The sequence below is a fragment of the Gallinula chloropus genome (genome assembly GCF_964237585.1).
Source record: "Gallinula chloropus genome assembly, chromosome: 2".
Lineage (NCBI taxonomy): Eukaryota > Metazoa > Chordata > Aves > Gruiformes > Rallidae > Gallinula > Gallinula chloropus.
The window spans coordinates 154153361-154165750 of record NC_140086.1 but is presented as its reverse complement, the minus strand read 5'-3'; the positions used below and the strand labels follow the sequence as shown (position 1 = coordinate 154165750).

The 12390-nt window shown below is 56.2% G+C and overlaps 1 protein-coding gene across 1 annotated transcript; it reads right to left on the bottom strand.

Annotated features, from left to right (window-relative positions):
- Positions 1-7924: 7924 nt before the first annotated feature.
- Positions 7925-11161, bottom strand: MNX1 (motor neuron and pancreas homeobox 1; the record flags this gene model as incomplete). The annotated part of the gene is made up of 3 exons (XM_084280461.1): positions 7925-8251; positions 8365-8525; positions 10552-11161. The coding sequence occupies 3 exons, from the start codon at positions 11159-11161 to the stop codon at positions 7925-7927; spliced, it is 1098 nt and encodes a 365-aa protein (XP_084136587.1).
- Positions 11162-12390: the final 1229 nt, after the last annotated feature.

Here is a 12390-nt window from a genome sequence, read left to right as displayed (position 1 = left end):
TTTTACTTGTCTGTAGTCTGAAAGCAGTGTGGGAATCAGGTCCAGAGAGACACTGGACCCGCCAAGGCCCCTATTCTTGTGAAACCTTATGCCAGGTTTGTGAGTTTAAAGGAGCCTTCAGACTGCTGAGGGCTGGAGAAGCAAATCTTCATTCCTGGCCAGGTTTTTGACACCCTCACGGATGCTGAGTAACGCTTTCCCTGAAACAGCCTCCTCCAGGGAGGAGCCAGGGCTACCCAAGGCTGACTGGAGCTGTCGGAGGCACAGGATTAACAGGTTTTGCAGAAGAGGACATAAAGCTTTCTTCAAAATTGTTCCATATTTCTCTGCTGCTAAAAGCTCACCCTCAAATGTGACCTCTAGATATCCGCCCTAAAAATGAAGAGCTGTAATAATAAAGTGGGGGGGGGAATCAGGTATCTTGCCATCCATAGCTGATGAAAGAGCTTTCTTCCTCCCATCCCCAAAGAAAAAAGCACCCATGAGGATCTGTAGTAACGAGGGAGGTGTCCTCTTTGAGGACCTTCAGAGGCCACAGAGCAGGACATCTTTCATATGGTACAAGTGCCAGCAGGGCACAGGGTGCTGGGAGCTCCTGCTACCCAGGGGTGATCCAACAATTAGACACCTAGGCTGGCCTTCCCATCCCAGTGTGACTGAGTGGTCCCTGCAGGTGAACAGGTCACATGCTTGTCTGCTCACTGCACAGCAGACAGTTTGACTCATTTTCCTGGGAAATCTACAGGAGAAGCACAAGATAAGTTTGCACCACAACCCACCCACCACAGGTTTCAGTGACGCAGACGGGGTCTCTGCTGCATGTAGTGGTTTGGCCCTGCCTGGAGGCCAGATGCCCACCAAAGTCACTCTATCACTCCTCTTTTGAGCTGGACAAGGGAAAAACTATGTATTGAGAGGCTTAGGAGTTGAGGTAAGGATGGGGAGAGACCATTCTGCAGTTAGTGTCGTGGGCAAAACAGACTCAACACAGAATAAAGGAAAGAAAACCCTCTGATTTATGTCACTGCCCTGCACACCCAGTGACACCAGGGTTGGGTAATGAGAAGTGTGACCAGATCTTAAAGCACCTTCCCCCCATCCCTCCCTCCTTAGCAGATTTCACTTTAGTCATGGTTTCACTCCCTTCTTCCCCCCCACGGGGGCACATGGAGGGGCAGGGACTGGGATAGTGGGGGTTTCAGTCAGTTCCTCACAAGTTGTTTTCCTTCTTAGCTGGGGCGGAGGGGGGGGCGGAGGGAGACATTCGTCACACCCTTCCCCTGCTGCACTGAGGGGTCCCACCCATTGGAGACAGTCCTCCACAAACTTCTCAAGCCCAAACTGCTCCAGCCTGATCCTCCACAGGGTCACAAGCTCCCCCCGCCCCCAGCAAACCTGCTCCAACATGGATTGGACTCTCCATTGGCTGCAGGTTTCGCTGCCAGGAGCTTGATCCAACATGGGCTTCCTACAGTGTCACAGTGTCCTTCAGGTTTCTTCACTCACTCTGGCATGGGGTCTTCCATGGGCTCTAAATGGGATCTCTGTTCCCTACCATTATCCATGGGCTGCAGGGGGACAGTCTGCTTCACCATGATCTTCTCCATGGGCTGGAGGGGCATCTTTCTCTTCGGCACCTGGGGCACCTCCTCTCCCCCTTCCCTGGCCTTGGTGCCTGCACAGTTTCTTACATCTTCTTACTCCCTTCTCTGGGGGCAAAAAGCGGCTGCTTGTGGGGGTTTTTTCTCCCAAATGTGATTCCCAGAGGTGCTGTGACCATCGCTGGTGGGCTCAGCCTTGGTCAGCAATAACTCTGGCCTTGAGCCAGCTGGTGTTTGCTCTGTGGAGCCTGCAGAGAGCTTCTGGCTGCTCCTTGCAGAAGCCACTCCTGCAGCCCCCCTCCTCCACCAAAACCCAGCAACACAAAACCTCCTATGACACGGTGCTAAAAAACTCTGTCATGGGCTTTCTGTTACCTGAAACCTGTGTTGCACTGAGCAGCACCTGGCATGGGCTGAAGAGTGAAAATGTCTATAGAAGTTCTAAGTTTTATTCCAACAAGCCCTGTACATACACAGCTGTTGTTCCAGCTCATCTGCAATCATTAATACCGGCCACAATATTTTCATCAGAGGTTTCTGAGGCACATGACGAGGCAAACAAGGTGGGAAGACCGGCCGTTCAGTGGAGGCCAAAGAACGGTGCACACAAATTATCTGCAGAACGGAGCAGAGTGCCGTGATGCTCTGGGCAGGACCATGAAGGCAGCATATCACTGCCTGGCATCACCTGAATCTGCTTCTCCCCACGCCCTCACAAGACTGGGAAATGCTCACACGTCTCTTAAAACTCCCCAGGCCACAGTCGATCAGAAAAGTTGAGGGGCTAAGAGCACGGGAGAGGGGAAGGTAGTCAAGATCCCTGAAGGAGGGCGAGAGCACCAGCAGGAGCTGGGAAGAGAGAAGGAGGCAGCAGAGACAGCAAGGGAGAAGGAGGCAGCAGAGACAGCAAGAGCCACTGGCTGACGCTGCTGAAGTGTCATCTTAATTATCCCTGGCAAAAGAACAGTGATTAACATCAATGACTGTGGACAACCTTTATGTAATTACTCATTAACATTTCTAAAATTGCACCTAGCTGCTACAGCAATACATGCTTTATAGATTCATCATGTTGAAGTCCAGAAAGAATCATTAGATGGTCTATGCAGACCTCCGTTCATCGCCAGCTGCTATTACACTGCAGAAATGAGCCCCGGAGCGGCTCAGCGGCTTGTTGCTTGGCTTTCACGCACTTCCCGGAATAGGCATCCAGAGAGACCAAGGGATGGACAGCCTGCCCAGCCCTTGAGATGCTGTTCTGCATTGGGATCACTCCCCTGTCCCACCCTCAGGTTAAACCCCATGCTGGCTGCCTTTCGTTCGTGGTTATGGAAACAGTACCGGCAGCCTAGCAGGGCTGGGTGGGGACTGGAATTCTCCATCCCCATCTCTTCCATGCAGGAAGAGGGGAGGCAGCTGAATTAGAGCCTTCTGCATTGTCCATCCATGCTGCCTTTTCAGACAAAAGTCCCACTTGCCAAAAGCTGCCATCGGCCAAGAACATTAACAGAAGTCCTCTGAATAATAATTTCAAATAATGGATTAATTAGAGGAAATTGTGATCTGCTTGCAAATGTCCTGCAAGCAGTAAAATTGAGCTGAGCCTTCCAGCTACACAATTCATTGCAAGCCACTGGCCCTGCTGGGTTTTACAAGAAGGACAGGACGTCATTCTTCTCATCTACTGATTTTAGAGACCAGTCCCAGGTAGATTTAGCCCAGAAAAAAAAATGTTTCTTTTCCAAAAGAAGCTGAATGCCAAATTTTATAGTACCTCGTGATCAGAGAAAGACCACTAGATGACCACCCTGACCTCCTACACATTGCAGGTGATCCCATTTCTGTGCAGGCCCTTCCATTTACACACAGGGAGAGCTCCAAGACTTGAGTTAAACTGGAGATCTTCGTCCCTCAGGGTAGGGAGAACAAGACAGGAAGTACCATCCTGGGTCTCTGCCCTTGCAGCAACTCTTTGGGGGAGACATTACACAACCCCTTACTCTTCAAGGCAAGAAAAATAAAGCAAGAAGTCCCAGAAAGGACAAAATCGCCTCATCTATTAATTGAGGAAAACCCCAACCCACCTTAGAGAAGTGCTGTGTTGCAGGCACTGAGCATCTCCCAAAGTAATGTGCAGTTGGCATTTCACTCTGGCCAGGCTTGCAGCAGCATTTTGGGATCAGAAAGACTATCTATCGGTCACTATGTATCTGCAACACCCAAGAGAGATTACAGTGCCCTGGGAGCTTCATCCCTTCTGCTATTTGTCCTGTGTTGCTGTTCATGGGCTCCCAACAGGCAACTGAGAAGCATCATGCACATCACAGGAACCATGCGTGGTTGAAGAACTGAAAACCAGTGTTTATATCACAGCTGAAGCACTGTGCAGTCCTACTGGCACCCACAGCACGGCAGGAGAAAGCTGGGAAAGAAAGAAGTGGATCTATGTTGAGCTTCACCCCCCCGAGGCATCTCTGGTGCCCAAGGTGGCACCTGGAGAACCAACTCTTAGTGTAGGCCACAGCAGGGAAATCCGAGATGGGAATGGAAATGGGAGTCTGGACAGGTCTGTGGGACTGGAGCAGCCACTCACAGTCACAGGGAGTGTGCAGCACTCCCACTGCAGGGAGTCAAGGCAGAGGGAGTAAGAGGAGGAGGAGGGAGTGTGGGGAGGGGTGTTACTGAGAACGAGAGAAAAAGCTGATGTGAGTCCTTTAGTTTTGGATGAGGGTAATAGTTTGGACTTCAGAAATAATCAATAGTCTTTCTGCTAGTGAAGTATTTCATTCCCAGCAGCTTCAAGGAGAGTTTGAGGGGGATTATATATTTATGGTTTCCCATTTGAAAGACTTTTAGCAGGTTTACCCCAAACATATGGATCCTATTTTGGTTCTTTTGTTTCAGCATTTAATGCTTATGAAATTGCCAGTTAATGACATCCATGCCTAAACCACGTTGCTTTTTAAAGTAAAATGTCCACCAAAGGTCCATGTTCGTACTTACCACTTCTCAAGTACAGCAATGAAAGTTTTAAGAGGCTTGTTACCTACTGTGTCTGGGGGAGGGAACAGATCGAGTAATGAAATTACAAACAGGGGGTTACATTAAAGCCTTGCTAGCCCTATCTGCTGCGCTTCCTCCCAAGGCAAAGGGACCCCAGGACCACCAGTGGGGCACCCCAGGGCTGGGTGTGGGGACATCCTGGGAAGGGTGCTGGGGTGGGGGACAGGTTGGGACCACGAGGACCTTGGAGCAGGGTGAGGGGTACCAGAGTCAGGGAGATGAGGCTGGGTGCAGGGACACCCACAGCTGGGTGCGGGGACGCCCAGAGCTGGGTGCAGTGGGACCCCAGAGTGATGCTTAGCAGGAAAACGCGTTCCCTCCATGCCCAACCCGGCCTCTGGCTGCCCTGGGGCTGCGGGACATAACAGGGCCCCCTTTGGTGCTGCCTGGCTGGGCAAACCCCGGGGCACCCACCACCCGGGCCGGGCCGGGTCGTTCCGGGGGCAGGCGCGGAGCATCCCCGGGCCGGGCCGGGCGGGGAGTGGAGTGTGTCACGCCCGGTACCGGGCTCCGCTAATCACCCCGAGCCTTTAATTGCACTACACGTGGGGACGAGACTCCTCACTTCAAAAGAGCGTGGGAAATCCTGATTAAAAGGCTTTTCTCCCCCGTTGGGATCGACACCTTCTTTGAAGCCCTTCCAAGCGACAAGGCAAGCGCACCCACCGCCGAAGGACCGTATCTATATTTTAAGTGACTTTAATTTCTCTTCCCCCCGGCCTTGCTCGCTCCACACACACCCCCCCTCCTTTCAGTTTTGGAAACACCTGGCAAGTTGTAAAATGATTTACGAAGTGAAAGTGTTAAATGAGGCCACCAGCTGTAAGACTGACAGAGCTTTATGAGTTTTATTAGGTGCCCTATTATGGAAAATAAACTTTAATCCGTCCATAAAAACAGAATCTGAAAAACATATTTGCCCTTGTAGTCTGGAACACTGAAGGTATTCTTGCGAGACGCTGGGCTTTAAAGAGATTAATTTTATTGGGACAGACACAATGCCCCGGTAGGACTTTGATACAGAGGCCGCGAGTGCCCGCCCGGACCTCGCAGGGCTGTTTGTCCTGGGGCCGAGACACCTTCGGACACACACCTCTGCGTCCCGAACGCCTGCCGCTTTAATTAGCGGGTATTTAATTGGAAATTAATGGCTGAGGGAGGGTTATTGTCGCGCATACACACCGTGTTCGCAGGTACCTCTCAATCTCTAAGCTTGCTTTCTTAGGATAACGACGCGTCCTCCGGACTCATGCGTTGTAGGTACGTCAAGGTGTAAGCAGAGAGGGAAATCCCGCTGGGAGTGAGTAACGCCGATGCGCCGCCGGGTTTAGGGCGGAGGAGCCGCCATGGCCCTGGACGAGCGTTGCGCGGCCCTACGCGGGCGTTGCGCGGCCCTACGCGGGCATTGCGCGGCTCTACGCGGGCGCTCACCCACGAAGGCGCAGCCAGCGGCGTGGAAAACCGCCGAGCAACTCACGCCTTTGGTTTTCGATCGCCTTAAATTCTCCACGACCCCCGGGCGAAAGGAAACAGTTCTACCGAGTTAAATCGGAGCCTCGAGGGCGCGTTTCCGTGCAAGGGGAGAAGGGATCGAGCGAGCGCGAAGGGGGGTTATCCCGGTCAAGTTTTTTTTTGACGCATGGGATTTACCTGGATTTATGATTTACCCCACGAACGGGTATGATTTAAGGCGTATTTCCCCCCCCCCCCCCTCCCCGGAGCGCTGGGGTGTACCGGGCAGGTAAACGAATAACTACCCGCGTTGTCTGTAGATGCCACCTCCAGCCGGCACCCCCTGAAGCTCTCCGTGGTGGGGAACTCTTTGCCTTCGTGTAGTCTCATGCCGTGATCTCTCTCATGCGTCTCACTGGACGGATTGGTACCGAAGCCGTTTGGATGGCCCATGCCTTTCTCACGCGAAAAGTTTACGCGGGTTTGTAAAAAATTGGGTTTTTTTTAAATAAAAAGAACAGGACTGCTCCGTATTTCGGATGTCTTCATCCTCCGGGGCTCTGCAGAGGAGCGGCGGTACCCGGGGTGCTGGGGTATGCGGGGGGCCGAGGACCGCAGTTGGCGGCGGGGACCCTCTGGTCCTCTGCGCGGCCCTACGCAGGAGCGGGAGCCTCGCCGCGCTGTAATTCATTAACAGGGATGAATTGCCAGACGTGGCCCCGAGCTGGTGTGGATGAGCCAGTGATTATATTTAAATTCGCTATAATTGATTTGGGGAAGAGCTTCGGTGACATGGATTAATTGATCTGCAAATTTATTGGCGAGATAAATCCCGGTTATAGAGGCGCCCGAGCTTCGCTGCCGGGGCGGCCATCGGGGGAAGGGACGGGTTCTCTTCCTCGGCACAGGGAAGGGCTGGGGATCCCTCACCCCAGCTCCTGTCTCGTTTGGGACCAGAGATGCCCCTGGAAATCAGCACTGCACCCTCCTTTTTTACTGCCTAGCTCCGGGTTTGCAGCTCCGAGGGTTGCCTGGGCTCCCCTCCTCCCACCGCCGGGTTCCTGAGAGCATCGCACGACGGAGGAGCCGCCGCACCCCCAGTACCCGGGTGGGCTGGAAAGCGGGAAAACAAAATTCCTGGGGCGGGGGGGGGGGGCGAGGGGGAGGAATGGGGATGTCAGGTACTGCACAGCGGCAGAAACTGTTTCCCTGTTTCTTCCCGGATGCTTCAACACCACTCAGAGCACCAGGACCCTCCGGCACCCCCGGTCCGAGAGAACCAAGCACATCGTCCCCCCGTCACAGAGCGCTCCTACATCTCACGTACAAAACGCCGTTTATTTCCAGCCCATCGCGCAGGGGGAGGGCCTGGGGAATAATTTAGCATGCATAAGTAGAGGTCTTTTTTTTTTCCTTTTTTATAAATACGATATACAAAAATAAAGACAGTATTGAGATTTCCAGCAGTTTTAACGCTCATGACATAAACCGTTTTCCCTATATATAGTAAGAACAAAAACATTCCCAATATTCAGCCAAAGGAACGCGCTTCCAGGGGGCAGGGACGGGGCGGGGGGGGCTCAAGTTTCGTCTGAGTTTCAGTCAATAATAACACTGTATTCACTGTAAATTCCTCTTCCCCGCTCAACATGCGGGGGATCCTCATCTCCATCCCCCTCTGAGCAGGGAGAAATCGGAACAGGGGGTGGGGGGGAGCGGGCCCGGTACCGACCAGAAGCGGCGGGCTCCCCCCTTCCCGGCAGGACGGGCAGAGCCCGCGGCTGGAGGGAGCGGGGCGTGCGGGGGGCTCACTGGGGCTGAGCCGGGGTTCCGTGCCGGCCTCGGGGCTGCGTGTCCTCCTCGTCCACCTCGGAGCAGTCGGAGGAATGGTAAGGGCAGCATCGCCCAGCCGCCGCTGCCTCCTCTTCCTCCTCCTCATCGTCCTCGGGCTCGCTGTCGGGCAGCTCCCGCATCCTCCTCCCGCCGCTCTTCTCCGGGGCGGGCAGCAGCAGGTCCTCATCCCCCTTGTCCTCCCCACCACCCCCTTTCTGCTTCTCGGCCTCCTGCGCCGCCTGCTCCTTCGCCTTCTTGCTGCGCTTCCACTTCATGCGCCGGTTCTGGAACCAGATCTTCACCTGCGGGAGACGGGGGATACACACACACATACCGCCTCATCCACTGCACAACCCACCGCCCCCCCTTCTCCCCAGCAACATCCCCCGTCTGCCCCTCGCCCGCGGGGACTCACCTGCGTCTCGGTGAGCATCAGCGACGTGGCCACCTCGAAGCGTTTGGGCCGGGAGAGATACTTGTTGAGCTTGAACTGATGCTCCAGCTCCAGCAGCTGCTGGCTGGTGAAGGCCGTGCGGGGCCGGCGGCACTTTCCCAGCAGGTTGGACTGCGCCTGGGCTGGGGAGGAAGAGGAGAGGGGAGCGCGGAGGTGAGCGCAGAGCCGCTACGCCGTGGCCGCGCATCCCCCGCGACTGGAGTGGGCAGGGAGAAGCGGGAAAGACGGTGAGGAGGGGAGATTAAAGTAAGGATGGACAGTTAACCACCGACCCAGGGAGGGATCTCCTCCAGCTTTGAGGTTTCTCGGCTTGCGCAGTATCAGGGGAATTCCCCACAGGGACACAAAAAATGAAATAATTAAATTAAATTAAATCTTGTAAATAAAGAAAAATATGTCTCCTGATTTCCCAAGAGCCTAACAAACGCGAGACAATAAAACAGAGGCAGGGATAGCGGCGAAGGGGTACCGGGCCCTCCGGGGAGCAGCAATTGAATCCATTTAATGCTTTAGTTAATCCTGCCGCACTCCCAGCCCGCCCATACCCGTTTAATTAACGGGATTGCAGGCGGGGACCGCTCCGCAGGTTTGGGAGCACCGCCCGCCCGTCAGAATGTAAATCAGCAGCAAGGGCTGGGAAACGTAAAAAAAAAAAAATAAAATAAAAAGGCGTGTTTTCTGCGTTCAGAAATAATAATTAAAATCAAGAATTGATATATATAAATAAAAAACCCGGTGATGGGCGGGGGAGAAGGGTCCGTAGGGGAGACACTGAGACCCTTCGAGGGTGTCCGGGCCCCACGGGGATATGACACGGCCGCGCTACCCCCTATTTCCCGAAGCACTTTGGCACTTCGGTTTATTTGTTTTAGCAAAAAAAAAAAAAAATAATTAAGAAATGAGAACACCACGAAGAGGCGGCTCTCGCTGCCCGGCCGCGCCTGCAGCCCGCTCGCTGAAGGCGGCGGCAAGAGAAAGGGACAGTGTCCGCTCCCGGACGGCAGCGCCGGGAGGTTTTCTCACTGCGGTGCGATTTTCCGAGGCTCCATTCTCGTTTCTCTCCGGTTATTTATTCCCCACACCCCCCTTGTTTGAGAGGCAGAGCTCTGACAACTCTCCTTATTATTTTTCCTCTTTTTCTTCCTGCACGTTGCAGCCCGAACAACCCCAAATCGAGAGCAAACAATGGACTTTTTTGTCTGCGAATGTGCGCGCAGAGTATGAGAAAGGAGGGGGAAAAATAATAATAATAATAAAGAAAATCGTAACTCTTTTCCTGGCATGATTTTCGTAAAACTACACCTCCGGTATTGTTCAGTCGGCCATTCCCACAGAGAGCTCACACCTCCGAAAATGATCTTTGCCTGGAGCAGACGCACACAAGGTTCCTGCTTGCCGTTAGCGAGGCCTAGCGCTGAGCTGGGACGTCAGGACTGTCCAGTTTAACGCAGCGTTTTGTCTTCCCTGGTCCCAAGCCTGAGCCCCTCCGGCCACATTTATTTCACGGCTACCCATTATCCCCGGGGAACCCCGGGTTGGTTTTTTTTGTTGTTGTTTTTTTTGCCACCCCCAGATCCCCCCTACCCTCGTCCGCCCCGAGAAGCCCCTCTAATTACTGTAAGCCCATTGCCGATAGAAGAGAAATAAAATGAAGAACGGTGGCTGGGTGATGGGACCTGCCGCTCCGCTTTTGGCAGGGTACATGGAGGCCGGGTTTTTGGGTGAGACTGTGAGGGCTGCTGCCCCTGCCTTGTCCTCGTTACCCCCTGCCCTCTGTCCCCGAAGGCTTTTGTACCCCGAGGACAGCGGGAAAGGGTATCTGCAGCGCCAGGAAGCTATTTGCCACCTTCCTATTTAACCTGCCATGAAAAACCAGGCTGTTCGAGGCTCCTCAAGGGCCGGGACCAGCGAGGCGAGCCCGCTTCTCGTTGCGGATCGTTGCCAATTTCTAATAAATGTAGCATTTAAAATAATAATATTTTTTTGAAAAACCCTAAGTTACAGCCTGCTTAAATCCGCACCTCACTTGCACAGGGGCAGGGAGGGGGTTTCTCCTCTCTAGGAAGGAGACAGCTCCTGGCAGGCCCCCGCACCGGGACGGGGAATGGAGTGGATGCGGCTGTAAGGCAAGAGGAGGTAAATACTCACAGTTGAAGTCGGGCATTTTGGGCAGGATCATGCCGGCGGTGGAGGCCCGCAGCCACTGGTCCAATTGGAAGGTGCCGGCGCTGAGCTTGATGGGGTCGGCGGCGGGGTGGGATGGGTGCGCTCCCTGCACTTGCGAGTAGGAGTAGGAGAGGGCCGGGTGCTGCCCACCCAGCGCCGAGTACCCGTACACGGGATGCCCGTACAGGGCCGCCTGCGCCGGCATGCCCGGCCCGCCGGGCGCCGCGGGGTGCAGTCCCAGGGCCATGCCGGCCGCCGAGGCGTGGTGGTGCGGATGGGCGCCGGCGCCGGTACCGGGCAGGAAGCCGGGCTTGGGGACCAGGGCGCAATGAGCGGCCAGGAGGCGAGGCGGAGAGGGGCTGTCGGTGCGCAGGCAGTCAGCGGCGCCGCCGCCGGCGGGATGCTCGGAGGAGGACGAAGAAGATGAGGAAGATGAGGAGGACGGGGGGCTGCCGCTCCCGCTGCTGCTACTGCCGCTGCCGCCCAGCGAGGTGACCAGGGCCAGCGGCGCGCTCTGCCCCGCCGCCGCCGCTGCCTTGGGGGGGTCGACAGCCAGCAGCGCGTCGATGCGGAAATTTTTTGATTTTTCCATGGGAGCGCCGGCGGGCTGGGGCGGGAGGTGGCGGCGGGCGGGGGAACCACGGCGCGTCGGTCGGGCGGCCCCGGGCCGGCCGCGTCTCCCGGCGGCGGCGGGCGGCAGTGCGGCCGCGCTCCGCGGCGCGCCCCTTCAAGGGCCGCAGGCGGCTCCCATTGGACCGGCGACGCTGCGGCCTCGCCCGCCATTGGCCCCGCCGCCCACCTGTCACGACGGAGCGGGGGTGGCCCGCCCTCCTCCCGCTTCCCCGCCCTCCCCGGGGACTCCGGGAGGGGCGGCGGGCTGTGGGTTAACGGGAGGGGAAGGTCCGGCGCTCGGACGGAGGGTCGGTTGCCGGCCGTGGGCCCTGCCTGGCTCGGCTCCCGCCGTGCATTCGCTGGCAGGTTTCCGCCGTGCCCGCGCACGGCAAATATTTGCGGCAAACGCGCCGCCGACCGCGTTTTAACGAGCCGGGGAGAACAAACACCTGCGGGTCAGGGAGTCAGGCCTGCCACATCCCCCCGGGTTTATCGGAGGTGTTATTAGGCCCGCTTATCTAGTGCAAACAGGCCCGAACAGAAAAGGGAAAGAGCGGGGCGAGGGGTCGCTTCTTCGCCGGGGTACCGCTTCCCGGAGAGAGGGGGGTGAGGGGGAGCAGGCGGCGGGGACTCCGCAGGGGCGGTGTGAGCGGGAGGTCAGGCTGCGGCACGCAGCGCTGCCGCCGTAGCTGCGCTCTCCCTGGGAAAAGCTTTTTCCAGCCCCGGACAGAAGGCGGTCGGCTGCGGGAAATGCCCGTGTCGCGGCCACGTCGCCTTCCCCCCGCTCCGGGAGGGGCCGATTCGCACGCGGCGGGTGGTGAGGCTGAGCCCCCGGGCTGCCGGTGCCGCCGCGACAAGGGTGCGCTGCTCCCGCCATGGCCGTGGGCTGGGGAAGGGGAAAGCCGTAACAGGAGGAGAGGGAAAGGGGGAAAAACGGAGAAGAAAAAGGGGAGTCCGACACAACCAACAAAACATCCGATAACTTTGCTCCTGGTCCCCTTCTCGCTGCTGCTCAGAGGGCAGAAGGCCCAGAGCACTTCTGTGTGTGTGTGTGTGTGTGTGTGCGCGCACACAGACACGCACCCTTTGCTCTGTGTCCTGATAACCCCCTTCCCTGAATTTTTTCCTTGGCTTCCCTGACTGGAGCCCCTGGAGACCCTCGCTCACGCACAGCAGACAGACAGGCACAAGCAGACGGACACACGGACG